An 18,660-nucleotide genomic window follows, 5' to 3' on the forward strand; every position below is an offset into this window, starting at 1 on the left:
CTGAAGACGCAAAGGAGTATATTTCCCACAGATGAATTTACACGCCACCCTTCTTGCCTATTGGTGGAGAAGGAGGTCTATTCCAAATTGGAAAAATTAAATGAATTTTATTTCAGACAGGAGGACTGGGTACCTGCAAATTGACTAATTTGACAGTTTTTTTATCTACCTGTTGACTGTTGTCTCAATGATAACTTGGTTATGTAGGTAATGTTACATTTTGTTGTGATGTATTTTCTATTTATTTACAGACAATGGGATTCATAGAGTAATTAGTGAGTGTAGTCCTCAGGGATCTGTCTGAACAGCCATCCACTTGCTTCTCCTGCAGCCACAAACCTATGCTGCTCTCTGCGTACAGAGATTGCATGCATTTACATTGTGGTATGGGCTATGATCACCTTTAGAAGTTAGTCATGGCTCCTAAGGCTTAGACACCACCATCATACCACACATACAGGGTTTCACAAGTGGTTGATAGGCTAAGAGCATGTGAGAATGAAAATAGCACTTCATGAAATTGTATATTCAGGGAACTGTTTTTTTATATTATATTTAGAATATATAAAAACAGGCTACTGTCATTGTACCCTTTCTTATTTTCATACACGTTGTCTTACAGGAATCCATATCAGCTGTCTTGTTTTGTAGCCAATGTCCATTTTCAGCAACCACAGTAGATGTCCACAGTACATGTTCCTATGGTCAAAATTGGAGGCATCCAGGGTGGGAACAATGAACATTGAAATGAAATATATGGATAACTATGTCTCTTTATGCATTACAATTCAAACATTACATTGCAATTCAAACTGTAATAATGTACATCATTTCTTTATATCTAAGAACAATTATGAGACTATTATTGGTCCCGTATGATTTTCAATTGGCCCTGATCACTTTGTATTTAGCTGCAAAGGACCAAATATGATTTCAATTCCTTATTATATAATGATGGCGTAAGCTTAGGATATGCATTTAGCTCCTATGAATAGCCACCGGTACATAGCTTATGTGCAAAGTCCAAACCCACACATGTGGCCTGTTTATCTAAGATAGACGGTGGTTAGAGGAGTGTGAACTCATAATGTCAGATGAGCTATGTGTATTGGTAAGGGAAAAATACACAATGGTTCTGTTTGTTTTGCTCAAACATAAATGTTTCTTGGCCAATTGTCAAGACTTGAGAGCAAAAGTTTATCCTATGGACCACAACACAAAAGAATCTGTTCCGAGCTTTGTGTCTGTTCTCCAAGACTGTAGATGAGGGTATGCATTGAGTCTAATCATAATCACACATAGCATCTAAAGTGGCTTCCAGAAAAACATCATGTTTGATTTCCATTGTTGTGATCATAATAGCCCGGGACACAGAGCACACTTGCTGTCGTAGTGTGTACCGCCCACAGTGAGTGAAAACACTCCAGTGGCGTGCATTGTGCAACTGGAATTCTCATTTGCAAACAGGGCCAGATTACATCAAAATATCACCCTACTGAAGCCTACATTATATACACAGAGTTATTTAGTATGACCAACAGCCAGATGATATGAACACAATTACTGTTGCATGAGCAAACACCACATATTTTACACACAATGAAAGCTCCATGTTCTTTCATCAGAGGACTCTATGAATTGTGATAATAAATCATAGTGGAACTTAAAATAATCAATAACCAATGTATGTTATTGTTATTGTTCCTATAAAAGGGAAACCTATTTGTGTAATTAGTATCCATCCTATTTGCCTTTTCAAATCACTACACCTCCAACAAAAATATAATAGTTACATTTGAGGACAAATTAAGGTATTCCTCACAGTTCTCAGATAGTGTTATGTTATGCTGCAACAAAGCACAACATCACAAGACTAGTGAACCTAGTGGAAAACTCAATTCTTCATTGAATAACTGGTATCACAGTGGTTGTCTAAGCGCATGGCCTTTGATAGTTCATGTGAATCCCTCCATTCTTTGTTGTGTAGAAGAGGTATGGGGAGGTTGAAATGGCTAAATCCAAATGAATATAGTCAATCATTAGTCCCTGCATTATACAATGGGTCTTGATCTAGTACTTGTTTCTAATGCTGTGAGTTACACCATGGTGTTTCAGCCTTACGCATTTGCCAAAGAATGTTGATAAGTAAAACTACCTCAACACAGACCTTTTCTCTGAGCTGAATTTTGAGAAGGGTCAAACTGTGTAAATCCAGTAAATAATAGTAAATAAAAGCTACTGCATTCTGCTAATTTACTATAAAATACCAATATTCTATTCTATTTTATTCTATATATAAAAAGTGTTTTACATGTTACAACTCTGAATAGACACATTGAAAAGGAAACTGTAAAAGCACTCCAGTATCCCTCTCTTCTCAAGTCTCTCTAACATTTTCCTGAAGTCAATTAGTCTGATTCTGGACTCGAGCCTTGGACATGTTGGCCTTGTAACACTAGTATCAGAGAGGTTGACAAATAGATCCAATCTGCCACTGAAACAATAATACAAGATAATGCTTATCTCACACAATTTCCTCTTTAAAACCTTCCTCCCCCTTTCTGCCCTAGGCAGTCCATAATAATTCAGACATACTAGATTAGATTTACTGTAATGTCCCTCAGAAGGCTCAGAATAACTAGCTGGGAAAATAGAACTAACCTGAATACAGTGAAAGATACTGAGGACACTATATGGGTCTTGAAAGTTTGTACACAGTATAAGGAATGTGTAGTTGTATATTTTTGTGTCATTTACAGTTTAACCATGTCATGTTTTTGTACTAAGATGTATTGTCAGTGTCATGGTCACTCAAACTCCCGGGTAAAAGTTCAAACATGTGATATGTAAAGTTAAGCACTGTATACAAAGCATTAGAACTAGAGGGAGCATGTGACACATGTTTCTGTTGGTAGGACTCAACAACAAACTTGGTGCTCTATTTTTGTGTAGTGCTTTGGATATATTAAACCATGTAACTGAGATGGGAATGATAGAGAATGTTGACATTCATCTTTGAAATACACAAAGTTGCAACAATGACCTTCATCCATAGGTTTTTCAGAGCTCTCACACTGTATGACTAACTTGTATTAGAGGAAGTTTGTTGAGGACACACTCAGTTAATACCTCTCCTCACATCATCATCCCCACTCAAAGACCCAGTCTGCATGTCGGTAGCCCAAATGAGAGTGATTACAGTCCGTGTGCCCAGAAATGTCCTTGTAGACTGGCCTGCGGCCAACAGTGGGCAGCCCACCCTGGTCCTTGGCCTGTCGTTTGATCTGAGGGGTTGGCTGGTCGGCTGGCTCCAGCCAGACCAGGCATTGTATCCCAAACAATGCACCCCAGACCTACTGAACTATAAACATGTCCCTTTGTGGGGTTTTCCTTGAATTCTGCGCAGGGAGACACCCAGAGTCAGGAAACGGCTGGACTCTTGTCCAGATATAGAACGTCTACACCCCAAATTCCAGCTGACTGGGCATTTGAGACTGTCTGTGTCCTCAGAACTAAGATAGCAAGAATGTCACTGAGATTATGAAATTACAAAGCCTGTAACCCAACAAAAGGAGTACAGTACATTATTGAGGGGATCATGCAACTCCAATTCAATGGTTAAAATGACTAATTGTAAATAAATAGCACTCCTAAATTTAAATGGATCAACTGACCCCAACCCTGCTTCTTTTTGTAAACGATTTCTGTCAGAAAGAAATCGTCCTACTCTGTTTTGAAACGTCGAGGCTGTAGTACCTCCTCCAAACCAGCTGGGGTCGTCTGTCAAATATCGTGACGTCAAAAAGTTCCCCTCCCCCACGAGAGGGCCTTTCTGTTCCTCATCTGATCAGCTGACATGAATGTGATGCTGCTGGAAAGACCTCAAGACTGACGATTTGATTGGCAATTATGAATATTGAACCATAGGAATTGTACGGTAGTAATTGATTAGTGTTCGAATAGTTTTGTCATTAGATCTCAGGTAAGAAATGTGAAAACTGTATTATAATTATTACTGTAAATCTAACGTTACTTGATATCATGTGATGCTAACTAGCTAGCTATGGGTCATGTTTCAATCAACTGAGAATGTCACTTGCAGCAACGTTAGGGAGGTTTAGCTAACTTTTGATGTAAAGCATAAGAAGACAAATATCCTTTATCTCGCATGCTCGCTAGCTAACCAGATACATCAGCAACACGTAGATAAGACAGGTCTGGGGAGACAGAGATTGATTAAATAGCTACCATTTATTTATTGATGTATCAACATGAAATAGAAAATAACGTTGCGATTGATAATATTGTACTACAAATGAAGTCCTGTTTAACAAATAAACCCGTTTTTTTCTTGTCTTACAGCACCCATCTCTGTGCATTTTGTTGTGAGGCTGTAGTAATAATCCGTGTGTAGCCATGACAGAGTTCTGGTTGATCTCAGCTCCTGGAGAGAAGACCTGCCAGCAGACATGGGACCAGATGATGGTGGCCACCACCCGCAACAACAACCTGTCCACCAACAACAAGTTCAACATCCCAGACCTCAAGGTTAGCATGCAGCAGTAGCCATAAATAGTAGCTACTACATTACCATACTAACTTGTAGGGCTGGGCAATAGATTGTGAATACCGGTATGGATTTTTACAATACCGTCTATAACAATATGTTGACAGTGCTAAATAAATAACTTACTACTTCACTGTCAGTTCTCCTAGTTTGGTTGAATTTTTTTTTAAACTTAGAATTCACTTGTTGCTATCCTGCATGCACTACTCAAATATACCATCAAAATTGAGAAAATGATTGAATGAAAATGGCCATATCGCCCAACTAACTTATACTGAACAAATATATAAACGCAACATGTTAAGTGTTGGTCCCATGTTTCATGAGGTGAAATAAAAGATCCCAGAAATGTTCCATATGCAAAAAAAAAAGCTTATTTCTCTCATCCCTGTTACTGAGAATTTCTCTTCTGCCAAGATAATCCATCCATCCACCAAATCGGTATGGCATATCAAGAAGCTGATTAAACGGCATGATCATTACACAGGTGCACCTTGTGCTGGGGACAATAAAATGCCACTCTAAAATGTGCAGTTTTGTCCACACACAATGCCACATTGTGTTGTGCAATTGGCATGCTGACTGCAGGAGTGTCCAACAAACCTGCTGCCAGATAATTTAATTTAAATTTCTCTACCATAAGCTGCCGTTTTAGAGAATTTGGCAGTACATCCAACTGCCCTCTCAACTGCAGACCATGTGTAATGAAGCCAGCCCAGGACCTCCACATCCGTCTTCTTCACCTGCGGGATCATCTGAGGAAGGGAAGGGGGTATGCAGAGCAGTATTTCTGTCTTTAGAAAACAAATTCTGATTGGCTGGGCCTGGCTCCCCAACCCATGGCTGCGCCCCTGCCCAGTCATGTGAAATTCATAGATAATGAATTTATTTCAGTTGACTGATTTCCTTATATGAACTATAGTAAAATCTTTGAAATTGTTGCATGTTGTGTTTATATTTTTGTTCAGTATACTTTCCTATGTGGGTCAAGGCTTCCACAAAACATTGCCATAGTTTACTCACAAATGAAATCATATTCCCAATATTACTCCAAAAGCAACTATAGAGAAATAAGTATTCCCCGCTCACTACTCCCAGTAAGTGATCTGTTAATAATGCTATGGGTCAAGGCTTTCTCCTTTCATTACTCCAGAAGTGCCATCCATCCAAAATGATTCAATGGCCATTATATTCCAGGGAAAGTATCCAGAGTCCCTAGAGGATGGTTGATGGTTATCCTCTGTGACCCTGCTGACCCCTTTGCCACTTGGGGTACACGGCACGCGACGGAACATTTTGAAACACATGAAGGGGTCCCGACAAAAGCGCCGCCATCCAAAGCACGCAGGCCCCTGAACGTCACTGCTGGGTGACTGACTCTCAGATGTCACTGAGAAAATAACACAGGCAGGCAGCACAACCAGACCCCTGACCTCAGGACTCTCATCCAGTCTTTGCCCTAGTTTGAGTTGGCCCTAGTTTGATCAAAGGCCCTCAAAGCAACATTTAGGCCTCTGGCATTAAGCCAATGAACCGATGGGCTCACCCCATCTATAAAATGGGCTCACCCTGGGTATATGATGGAAGGGGAAATATTGTTTGAATTAAAGCTTTGACATGTTTGGCCTTTTTTCCTTTTTGCATTAACAGGTGGGGACGCTAGATGTGTTAGTTGGGCTGTCAGATGACCTGGCCAAACTGGACTCCTTTATTGAAGGGTAGGCTTTTTACTACACTGCAATTTCCCCTTTGAACATTAAGTATCACTTCAGGATTTACTGTACAAAATATCAAATTCATTACTATTTATACACCTTGTCCATTGTGAATGTGTTGTGATAGACATATTATTTTTGTCAAAGTGCCTCACAAACCAGTGTGAGTCTGATGTCTTCAGAGTCCAGTCAATTCTGTAATCCCTCCGTGGCCCTAACCTTGCTACAGTAAGGAATTTCATACCAACGTGAGGCTAGCAGGCCCACAGACTAAAGTTAGCAATTTACAGTTTGGTGACACACCAGCATCTCTTTACTCAGTCATATTTATGGCTCATGACTTGTGTGTTACTGTTGGTTTGAAGTTATTTATAATCCTTGGAATATCTTGACGTCCAAATTTTCACACATACTAAACAAGCCCTGCTTCCTCTGTAGACATTTACTCTCAAAAAAGACCAACATTAGCAACCCAGTTACCTCTCATAGGGCAATATCGGCCTTGTTCTGGAACTCGTCTGTAGGAAATTTGAAGATGAGAAATCTCATGCCGAAGTAACACCTTTTACAGACTGATTTTGGATTTGCTTAATCTGACAGAGTTTTTAGGTGTCAGTTGTGTAGGCAAACATGCCTGAGGCTTATTGACATCAAGCATTCTGTCATTGCATGGAATTTAGTTTTTCTCCGTCATCCACTGATCACACATCAATTGGAATGTAATCATATCAAGTATTATCCGCATCATTTTGGTTCAGTGAAGGCAACTACAGTGCTAAAAAAAAGTTACAATCTATTTCTGTGAATAATAAGTAGTTGGCCTACAGGTCCATTTTCCGTTAAAAAGGTATTTCAAATGTATACTGTATAATGTGCACAGTTGTTGGTCTGGTGCTGTAGAATATAGATGGATAAACACTCATACCCTGCCCAATGAACAGTCTGCTTAGACTTTTATGTCTTGCTATGTGAAAGCATGGTGTATTTAAGCAATAAGGCCAGAGGAGTTGTGGTATATAGCCAATATATCATGGCTAAGGGCTATGGCGAACCATCAAATTCCGCAAAGCGTCAATACAGGATTAAGATTGAATCCTACTACACCGGCTCGTCGGATGTGGCAGGGCTTGAAAACTATTACGGTCTACAAAGGGAAACCCAGACGCGAGCTGCCCAGGGACGCGAGCCTACCAGATGAGCTAAATGCCTTTTATGCTCGCTTCGAGGCAAGCAACACTGAAGCATGCATGAGAGCACCAGCTGTTCTGGATGACTGTGTGATAACGCTCTCGGTAGCCGATGTGAACAAAACCTCAAACAGGTCAACATTCACAAAGCCGCTGAGCCAGACGGATTACCAGGACATGTACTCAAAGCATGCGCGGACCAACTGCCAAGTGTCTTCACTGAAATTTTCAACCTCTCCCTGACCGAGTCTGTAATACCTATTTGTTTCAAGCAGACCACCATATAGTCTCTGTGCCCAAGGATGCGAAGGTAACCTGCCTAAATGATTACCGCCCCATGGCACTCATGTCGGTAGCCATGAAGTGCTTCGAAAGGCTGCTCATGGCTCACATCAACAGCATCCTCTCGGACACCGTAGACCCACTCCAAATCGCATACTGCCCCAACAGATCCACAGATGATGCAATCTCAATCGCACTCCAAACTGCCCTTTCTCACCTGGACAAAGGGAACACCAGGTGAGACTGCTGTTCATTGACTACAGCTCAGCGTTCAACACCATAGTGCCCATGAAGCTCATCACTAAGCTAAGGACTCTGGGACTTAACACCTCCCTCTGCAACTTGATCCTGGACTTCCTGACAGGCCGCCCCCAGGTGGTAAGAGTAGGAAACAACACGTCTGCCACGCTGATCCTTAACACTGGGGCCCCTCAAGGGTGTGGACTTAGTCCCCTCCTGTATTCCCTGTTCACCCACGACTGCATGGCCAAACACGACTCCAACACCATCATTAAGTTTGCAGACGACACAACGGTGGTAGGCCTGATCACCGACAACGATGACACGGCCTATAGGGTCAGAGAACTGGCAGTGTGGTGCCAGGACAACAACCTCTCCCTCAACATCAGCAAGACAAAGGAGCTGATCGAGGACTACAGGAAAAGGCGGGCCAAATAGGCCCCCGTTAACATCGACGGGGCTGTAGTGGAGCGGGTCGAGAGTTTCAAGTTCCTTGGTGTCCACATCGCCAACCAACTATACCGGAGCACCAAGTCTAGGACCAGAAGGCTCCTCAACAGCTGCTACCTGCAAGCCATTAGACTGCTGAACAATTAATAAAAATCACCACCGGACAATTTACATCTGGGCGCGAACCGAGTCTCTGGTGGCACAGCTAGCACTGTGATGCAGTGCCCTAGACCACTGCGCCACCCGGGAGGCCTTGCCTCGTTATTCTTATTTTGTTACTTTTTATTGTTACATTTATATTTTAGTCTACTTGGTTAATATTTTCTTCTTCTTGAATGGCACTGTTGGTTAAGGGCTTGTAAGTAAGCATTTCACGGTAAAGTCTACACTTGTTGTATTCTGCGCATGTGGCAAACAAAGTTTGATTTGTTCTTACACACGACACAGCGCGGAGTGCCTGGATACAGCCCTTAGCCGTGATATATTGGCCATATATCACAAACCCCCGAGGTGCCTTATTGCTATTATAAACTGGTTTCCAATGTAATTAGAGCAGTAAAAATAACTGTTTTGTCATACCTGTGGTATACGGTCTGATATAGCACGGCTGTCAGCCAATCAGCATTCAGGGCTCGAATCATCCAATTTATAATCTCCTTTTGATGAGGGCTTGCTGACTGTGGCCTGACTGTGTGAATGTCTCCTGGCTGTTCACAGTGTGGTGAAGAAGGTGTCTCAGTACATGGCTGATGTGTTGGAGGACAGCCGAGACAAAGTCCAGGAGAACCTGCTGGCCAACGGAGGTACTTATCATCGCAGACAAGTTACACATATGAAAACAATGCAACAATCACATACAAGATACTGGTATGAAAACAATGGAGGCAGTTATTATCTCATAAATATAATTACTAGAATGGCTATTCCCATTCAAGTTGGTCATTCTATTTCTATCATTATCATCACATAAGTTACTCATATGAAAACAATGGAGGACATTAGAGATTAGCTAGTTGGTTATCATCACATACAAAGAACTCCTGAAAAACAATGAATCCAGGAAGTGTGCTGCTACCTCTACTGTGCACATTGATTGACTAAGCAATTATCCTTTTAACCTGTTAATACGAAATACTAAGGAATTACCAGCACATTTTAGAAATGGTTGATAAGACTATTTTGCAATTACCCATAAAGCCATAATGTAAAAACAATGCTTTGATTCCCTCTAGTGGATCTGGTGACCTACATCACACGGTTTCAGTGGGACATGGCCAAGTACCCCATCAAGCAGTCACTGAAGAACATCTCTGATATCATATCCAAGGCAAGTCTTTCTCCTACCCTCCTCATCTGATTCTCTTGATAATTAGCTAGACGGATCCCCTTTAAAAAAAAATTGTCATGATTTCGATATCTTTTACCTTCAAGCGCTATCAACAAGTAAATGATATTTCAATTGTATCAATCAACTGTATTTTCTCTACGTCGAGTAAATCTGTTGTTAAAACACTGTGTGCAGAGTTTTTACATTGGTCATATTCTGAGTACTTGACCTCTTCCTCTCTACAGCAAGTAAGCCAGATTGACAACGACCTGAAGGCCAGAGCATCTGCCTACAACAACTTGAAAGGGAACCTGCAGAATCTGGAGAGAAAGAACGCGTGAGTCATTTTTTTGTTGCTCGAGGGCATAACTATATTTTCCACTGCTGCTAATCTAGAAATATATTTGAACCAGTGTTGAGAAAAAGTCTTCCAATGCATATTTGCTTTGTTCAATTATTTCTTTCAACATTTGTTTACATTATCATTAATATATCATTCAATACCATGTTGTCTGTAGGGGGAGCCTGCTGACCAGGAGTCTGGCTGACATTGTCAAGAAGGAGGACTTTGTGATTGACTCAGAGTATCTGATCACTATGCTGGTGGTTGTACCAAAGTAAGTACAACTTTTTCCCAGTTTTCAACAGTGTCATATTTCAACTTTTTTTATAACACCAGTTTGCTGTCTAACAATTCTGGATCCTTCTAGGACGAGTTATGCTGACTGGCAGAAGACCTATGAAACATTGTCTGAAATGGTGGTACCCCGATCCACTAAGTAAGTTTATAGGAGATTCAGAGCCCATAGTGAATGCATGTTAAAATAACTACTTCAGTACATAGTCTCTTCAATCCATATCTTTCATATCTTTTTTAGTATTTTCTGCTCAGGAAGTGATTTCATTGTGAGTCCATCATGCCTGTCTGACTGTTCTGTTTGTCCCATTATTACAGCCTGCTGTTTGAGGACCATGACAGTGGTCTGTTCAGCGTCACCCTATTCAGGAAGGCCATTGATGACTTCAGACACAAGGCCAGAGAGAACAAGTAAGACACACACACACACACACACACTTCTCCATATGTAATTATCTTGCTGTTTCTATCAGGTACACAGTCAGGGACTTCCAGTACAACGAGCAGGAGATGAATGCGGACAAAGAGGAGATGACACGTCTCTCCACAGACAAGAAGAAGCAGTTTGTAAGTCATATGACTGGGAATATGATGCCTGACCAAGGTATATGTGACCGAAACGTTACACTGTAAAAAAAAAAATGTTTCATTGCATGTACACTTAGTGTTTGAACATCCCTGCAACCATTCTGGGATGGGGTGGGTGGGTGAAACTATTGGACAGTACTAGCTACACAGTAGGGTGGATCTAACCCTAAGTATTATTTGCCCTCTGTCAGGGGCCACTGGTGCGATGGTTGAAAGTGAACTTCAGTGAGGCCTTCATCGCATGGATTCACATCAAGGCTCTGAGGGTCTTTGTGGAGTCTGTCTTAAGGTATGACGATCACACTGTACTAACAGTCGTCCAATTGTTAGATGTTTGTAGTGAATGACAAGATGCTTGTATTGACAAGAAGTCAACCTGAATACAAAACAGCTCTGCCCATGCTCCCACAGATATGGGCTGCCTGTGAACTTCCAGGCCATGCTGCTCCAGCCCAACAAGAAGAACATGAAGAAACTGAGGGAGGTTCTCAATGACTTATACAAACACCTGGACAGCAGCGCTGCAGCTGTCATTGATGTGAGTAATTAGACCTGAAATGCACTACCTTTCAAAAGTTTGGGGTCACTTAGAAATGTCCTTGTTTTCGAAAGAAAAGCTAATTTTTTGTCCATTAAAATGACATCAAATTGATCAGAAATACAGTGTTGACATTGTTAATGTTGTAAATGACTATTGTAGCTGGAAACAACTGATTTTCTTAATGGAATATCTACATAGGCGTACAGAGGCCCATTATCAGCAATCATCACTCCCGTGTTCCAATGGCACGTTGTGTTAGCTAATCCAAGTTTACCATTTTAAAAGGCTAATTGATCATTAGAAAACCTCAAACTTTTGAACGGTTATATATGTATATCTGCTGTGCCCAGATGAACACCTGTTGTATCATTGTAGCGGCAGTGTAGCCTAGTGGTTAGAGCAGTAACCGAAAGGTTGCAAGTTCAAATCCCCGAGCTGACAAGGTACAAAATCTGTCGTTCTGCCCCTGAACAGGCAGTTAACCCACTGTTCCTAGGCCGTCATTGAAAATAAGAATTTGCTCTTAACTGACTTGCCTAGTAAAATAAAGGTAAAATAATAAAAAATGATGGTACATTAGCTAAATGAGATTGATATCGTCTGGTTCAGCAGACCTGTTAGACAACCACATTATCCCTTGTTGTGTTAATGTTCTTTACCACGAAAGCTAATGGTTTCTGTTTCTTTATTCCCTTGCAGTCTGCCATGGATATCCCTGGTCTGAACCTGAGCCAGCAGGAGTACTACCCTTATGTTTACTACAAGATAGACTGCAACCTGCTGGACTTTAAATAGATTTTCACTGTACCTGACCCCTCTGTTCTGTCTTTATGCTGAGTACCCACGAACTTGTGTTTTCCTGTAAATCTTTCTCCCAGTCTTGTTCTTTTCACCTTTCTCTGCCCTGCTATCTCCTCGCCTCTCTAATCGTCCTCTCCTCATGTCTGGGTGGTGCTGTTTATCCTTGCTCTCCTCAGATGTGCATGCTCATTCCTTGTGGTTTAAAGCACTTAGTGACCCTCTCCATCTGTACAAACTGAGGACAAACAATGGCTTGATGTAAATTTAGTTGGTTTTGTTTACAGATTTTTTTTTAAACAGCGTAATCAAAGTACACTGTATTTAAACGCCCAGTGCAGTCAAAACTGTGATTTTCCTGTGTTTTTATATAGATTTCCACACTGAGGTCGGAACGATATTGTGGAATAAGGCCATTTTAGTGTAAGGGAGAAATTTCAGCCTGTTTTGGTGGGATGGAGTTTTTGGCTGACTGGTGACGAATGAATTAATAGAACAATATGAAAGTGTTCCAAACCTCTGCCAATAACAGCTAGTTTACATGTTTCCATCCCCAATCCAAAAACAGTCCTAGTCAAATTCTTGCTTGAGAAATTGCTCATGCTAAAATCCTATTTTTTTGTTACTTTTTGACCATTTTGACCATTTTAATTGAAAACAATCACAGTATTTAATTGTTACCCAGAAATGATTTGATGTTGAGGTAAAACGGCTGCATTGGGCCTTTAACTGTGTGCTGAAACGAATAAGATCTCTAAATATTTATTTCTGCTTGTTTATGCATTTTCAATCATTCCACGTCTGTGTTGTGCATATTGATAGTTACATCTTTGAGTGGTACTATTCATAGATACTTGTGTATGTGACCAATGTGTTCTTTAACCTGCACATCTAAGCACATCTGGTACATGTTCATGAGGTATTGGTTCACCTTGACAACAAATAATGTTACAAAGATGCTATATTTGTGTGTTATCTCATGTTGTGTATATTTGATGTTAAAAGAGAGATATGAATGTGTAAGCGTTATGTTTGCTATGAATAGATAAAAGTCAATATGAAGAAAATTGTCTGTATTTTGTCCGTGATTGGGGTTAGAGGTTGTCTGTGTTGGTAGGCTATATCTGCAGGTAAGGTTGTAAACATTACATATTACAATCAACGGCCCTGCAGGAATCATCCATGTTTACAGTTGTGTGGGAGAAAGAGAGTGAGTCATGCTTGGGCTCTGCAGAACTGGGGAGGGGAGTTAGAGGAAGTTCCTCCATAGAGAAGTAGGAATGTACATAAGCCTTAAGAAATCCCTTCCTTCAAACATTAATATGAGGAATTCAATATGAATAAATGTGCTCCCAAATCCATCACTGAGAAATAGTGTTTGTTTGAGAGCATAACATCATTGCCAGAGTAGCCTACACACTGCCTAGATGTATTCACATGCACCGTACTCTATCAAATTGGACAGCAGATGGCACAAAATAACAGGGAAAGTGGGAAATAAAGTCCTCTAGCTGCGCATGTCACCTATGTATGCATTCCTCTGAAGTCGCCCGAAACCTGACAGGCGTTCAGACCATGCAAACAGTCCGTCATATGACTGGTACCCATACGAAAACACAGCAAGGCGGGGGAAATAATAATCATTGTCCGTGGTGGTGCTGCTGTTGCAAGGGAACCGCATCTTTTCCGATGTCTTCAGGCTGCCCGGATCGTTTGTTTATCTGCGGCTCCCGGTTTATTAGTGTCATCACCGGCCCTTCTCGGTCGATAGAATGAAAGGATGGCCAAGCGGCGAGATTCGGACGAGGACAGTGGAGATCTGATCGGCCCTACTGCGGTCCAGAGAGATAAGACGCCGTATCCCGGGATGGCAAAAATGGACGGAATGGAAAGGGAAGTGAACTGTCTTTGGAGGAGATTTTAATGCTCTACAGCCAACCGATTAACGAAGAGCAGGCTTGGGCAGTGTGTTACCAATGCTGCATAAACCTGGCTCAGGGACATAGGAGGAATTCTGGCCCAGCTGCCGGTGCATCAGTGGTGGATACTCCGAAAAGGATTGAGGGACCACGGGATGTGAGGATTCAGAAAGACGGAGCTGTCAAATTACAATATGAAGGCTGTGATGGTAGGTACGGTAATTATATAATGATGATGTTTTGCAATGCGTTCATGATATTTTTTGTCTTTTTTTTGACTTCTCCAAAACATTGGTAATATTACCAGTTCCTAGAATGAGGAAAATATTTTTTTAAAATCTGTAAATTATGTGCAGCTGGACACCGACTGATAGATTCATATGTCATGCTTTCCAATTGTTGGCTATTGCATTTAGTCAGCTGGCTCAGCTGTTGTTGTTTTCCCCTGTCACACATCACATGTTCATGTTCATCATTCACACTATAAAATAGCCTGCTGAGAAAATGAAAAATCAACATATTTCCATGGCACAATTTGTTGCTGCACTGACATACAGTGCATTCGGGAAAGTATTCAGACCCTTAACTTTTTCCACATTTCGTTATGCTACAGCCTTATTCTGAAATGTATTAAATAACATGTTTTCATCAAGACACGCAATACCCCATAATGACAAAGTGAAAACAGTTTTTTAGACATTTCTGCAAATGTATAACAAAGTTTTCAGACCCTTTGCTATGAGACTCGAAATTGAGCTCAGGTGCATCCTGTTTCCATTGATCATCCTTGAGATGTTTCTACATCTTGTTTGGAGTCCACCTGTGGTAAATTAAATTGATTGGACATGATTTGGAAAGGCACACACATGACTATTTAAGGTCCCACAGTTGATAGTGCATGTCAGAGCAAAAACCAGGCCATGAGCTTGAAGGAATTGTCTCTAGAGCTCTGAGACAGGATTGTGTCGAGGCACAGGTCTGGGGAAGGGTACCAAACTAATTTCTGTAGCATTGAAGGTCTCCAAGAAAACAGTGGCCTCCATAATTCATAAATGGAAGAAGTTTGGAACCACCAAGACTCTTTCTAGAGCTGGCCGCTCGGCCAAACTAAACAATCGGGGGAGGTGACCAAGAACCCGATGGTCACTCTGACATGGCTCTAGAGTTCCTCTGTGGAGATAGGAGAAACTTCCAGAAGGACAAGCATCTCTGCAGCACTCCACCAATCAGGTCTTATGGTAGAGTGGCCAGATGGAAGCCATTCCTCAGTAAAAGGCACATTACAGCCCACTTGGAGTTTGCCAAAAGGCACCTAAAGGACTCTCAGACCATGAGAAACAAGATTCTCAGGTCTGATGAAAACAAGATTGAACTCTTTGGCCTGAATGCCAAGCGTCACATCTGGAGGAAACCTGGTACCATCCCTACGGTGAAGCATGGTGGTGGCAGCATCATGCTGTGGGGATGTTTTCAGCGGCAGCAACTGGGAGACTAGTCAAGATCGAGAGAAAGATGAACAGAACAAAGTACAGAGAGATCCTTGATTTAAACCTGCTCCAGAGCGCTCAGGACCTCAGACTGGGGTGAAGGTTGACCTTCCAACAGGACAATGACCCTAAGTACACAGCCAAGACAACGCAGGAGTGGCTTTGGGACAAGTCTCTGAATGTCCTTGAGTGGCCCAGCCAGAGCCCGGACTTGAACCCAATCAAACATCTCTGGAGAGACCAGGAAATAGCTGTGCAGTGACACTCTTTTATTTATTTTTCATTCAACCTTCATTTAACTAGGCAAGTCAGTTAAGAACAAATTCTTATTTACAAATACGGGCTGCCCCGGCCAAATCTGTGCTCCGCCCAATGGGACTCCCAATCACGACCAGATGTGATACAGCCTGGATTCGAACCAGGGACTGTAGTGACACCTCTTGCACTGAGATGCAGTGCCTACTAAGGCATTGTATTTGTAAATAACAATTTGTTCTTAACTGACTTGCCTCGTTAAATGAAGGTTAAATGAAAAATAAATAAGAGTGTCACCAATCACATCCAACCAGGCAGAGCTTGAGAGGATCTGAGAGGATCTGCAGAGAAGACTCAGTAGTTTTTTTTGTATACATTTGCAAAAATGTTTGAAAAGCAGTTTTTACTTTGTCATTATGGGTTGATTTAAAAAAACAAACATTTTAGAATAATGCTGTAACGTAATGAAATGTGGTAAAAGTCAAGGGGTCTGAATACTTTCCTGAAGGGGTCTGAATCCACTGGAGTAGGCTACCTTGACTGATAAGATGTGGCCCCTTACTTTCCTGAAGGGGTCTGAATCCACTGGAGTAGGCTACCTTGACTGATAAGATGTGGCCCCTTACTTTCCTGAAGGGGCCCCTTACTTTCCTGAAGGGGTCTGAATCCACTGGAGTAGGCTACCTTGACTGATAAGATGTGGCCCCTTACTTTCCTGAAGGGGTCTGAATCCACTGGAGTAGGCTACCTTGACTGATAAGATGTGGCCCCTTACTTTCCTGAAGGGGTCTGAATCCACTGGAGTAGGCTACCTTGACTGATAAGATGTGGCCCCTTACTTTCCTGAAGGGGTCTGAATCCACTGGAGTAGGCTACCTTGACTGATAAGATGTGGCCCCTTACTTTCCTGAAGGGGTCTGAATCCACTGGAGTAGGCTACCTTGACTGATAAGATGTGGCCCCTTACTTTCCTGAAGGGGTCTGAATCCACTGGAGTAGGCTACCTTGACTGATAAGATGTGGCCCCTTACTTTCCTGAAGGGGTCTGAATCCACTGGAGCAGGCTACCTTGACTGATAAGATGTGGCTTGACCCTTACTTTCCTGAAGGGGTCTGAATCCACTGGAGTAGGCTACCTTGACTGATAAGATGTGGCCCCTTACTTTCCTGAAGGGGTCTGAATCCACTGGAGTAGGCTACCTTGACTGATAAGATGGCCCCTTACTTTCCTGAAGGGGTCTGAATCCACTGGAGTAGGCTACCTTGACTGATAAGATGTGGCCCCTTACTTTCCTGAAGGGGTCTGAATCCACTGGAGTAGGCTACCTTGACTGATAAGATGTGGCCCCTTACTTTCCTGAAGGGGTCTGAATCCACTGGAGTAGGCTACTTTCCTGAAGGGGTCTGACTGATACCTTGACTGATAAGATGTGGCCCCTTTCCTGAACTTTTGACTGAAGATGGGCCCCTTACTTTCTGAATCCACTGGAGCAGGCTACCTTGACTGATAAGATGTGGCCCCTTACTTTCCTGAAGGGGTCTGAATCCACTGGAGCAGGCTACCTTGACTGATAAGATGTGGCCCCTTACTTTCCTGAAGGGGTCTGAATCCACTGGAGTAGGCTACCTTGACTGATAAGATGTGGCCCCTTACTTTCCTGAAGGGGTCTGAATCCACTGGAGTAGGCTACCTTGACTGATAAGATGTGGCCCCTTACTTTCCTGAAGGGGTCTGAATCCACTGGAGTAGGCTACCTTGACTGATAAGATGTGGCCCTTACTTTCCTTTCCTGAAGGGGTCTGAATCCACTGGATAGGCTACCTTGACTGATAAGATGTGGCCCCTTACTTTCCTGAAGGGGTCTGAATCCACTGGAGCAGGCTACCTTGACTGATAAGATGTGGCCCCTTACTTTCCTGAAGGGGTCTGAATCCACTGGAGCAGGCTACCTTGACTGATAAGATGTGGCCCCTTACTTTCCTGAAGGGGTCTGAATCCACTGGAGCAGGCTACCTTGACTGATAAGATGTGGCCCCTTACTTTCCTGAAGGGGTCTGAATCCACTGCCCCTTACTTTCCTGAAGGGGTCTGAGGCTACCTTGACTGATAAGATGTGGCCCCTTACTTTCCTGAAGGGGTCTGAATCCACTGGAGTAGGCTACCTTGACTGATAAGATGTGGCCCCTTACTTTCCTGAAGGGCTACCTTGACTGATAAGATGTGGCCCCTTACTTTCCTGAAATCCACTGGAGTAGGCTACCTTGACTGATAAGATGTGGCCCCTTACTTTCCTGAAGGGGTCTGAATCCACTGGAGTAGGCTACCTTGAGGCTACCTTGACCTGATAAGATGTGGCCCCTTACTTTCCTGAAGGGGTCTGAATCCACTGGAGTAGGCTACCTTGACTGATAAGATGTGGCCCCTTACTTTCCTGAAGGGGTCTGAATCCACTGGAGTAGGCTACCTTGACTGATAAGATGTGGCCCCTTACTTTCCTGAAGGGGTCTGAATCCACTGGAGTAGGCTACCTTGACTTTCCTGAAGGGGTCTGAATCCACTGGAGTAGGCTACCTTGACTGATAAGATGTGGCCCCTTACTTTCCTGAAGGGGTCTGAATCCACTGGAGTAGGCTACCTTGACTGATAAGATGTGGCCCCTTACTTTC

The 18,660-nt window shown here is 42.4% G+C and overlaps 2 protein-coding genes across 5 annotated transcripts in view; both read left to right on the plus strand.

Annotated features, from left to right (window-relative positions):
* Positions 1–3,830: 3,830 nt before the first annotated feature.
* On the plus strand, positions 3,831–13,399 carry LOC135522097 (V-type proton ATPase subunit C 1-A). Its single transcript, XM_064948053.1, has 13 exons — positions 3,831–3,982; positions 4,363–4,548; positions 6,218–6,285; positions 9,159–9,244; positions 9,674–9,768; positions 10,014–10,105; positions 10,287–10,385; positions 10,479–10,547; positions 10,724–10,816; positions 10,879–10,972; positions 11,185–11,282; positions 11,405–11,531; positions 12,234–13,399. The coding sequence occupies exons 2-13, from the start codon at positions 4,417–4,419 to the stop codon at positions 12,327–12,329; spliced, it is 1,149 nt and encodes a 382-aa protein (XP_064804125.1). The 5' UTR covers positions 3,831–3,982; positions 4,363–4,416; the 3' UTR covers positions 12,330–13,399.
* Positions 13,400–14,123: 724 nt separating this feature from the next.
* LOC135522099 (protein spire homolog 1-like) overlaps positions 14,124–18,660 on the plus strand; it is a 53,396-nt gene continuing 48,859 nt past the window's right edge. For all 4 annotated transcript variants that reach the window (XM_064948054.1, XM_064948056.1, XM_064948055.1 and 1 more), the window contains exon 1: positions 14,124–14,460. In XM_064948054.1, the coding sequence (XP_064804126.1) occupies positions 14,256–14,460 (205 nt within the window). In that variant the 5' untranslated portion in view covers positions 14,124–14,255. The remainder of the gene's footprint in view (positions 14,461–18,660) is intronic.

This window comes from Oncorhynchus masou, chromosome 30 (genome assembly GCF_036934945.1).
Source record: "Oncorhynchus masou masou isolate Uvic2021 chromosome 30, UVic_Omas_1.1, whole genome shotgun sequence".
Taxonomy (NCBI): domain Eukaryota; kingdom Metazoa; phylum Chordata; class Actinopteri; order Salmoniformes; family Salmonidae; genus Oncorhynchus; species Oncorhynchus masou.

Coding starts and splice junctions, on each gene's coding strand:
- LOC135522097 (XM_064948053.1), top strand. CDS start 4,417: ATGACAGAGTTCTGGTTGATCTCAGCTCCTGGAGAGAAGACCTGCCAG. Junction 9,245..9,673: donor GAACCTGCTGGCCAACGGAG/GTACTTATCATC, acceptor GATTCCCTCTAG/TGGATCTGGTGACCTACATC. Junction 10,386..10,478: donor ATGCTGGTGGTTGTACCAAA/GTAAGTACAACT, acceptor GGATCCTTCTAG/GACGAGTTATGCTGACTGGC.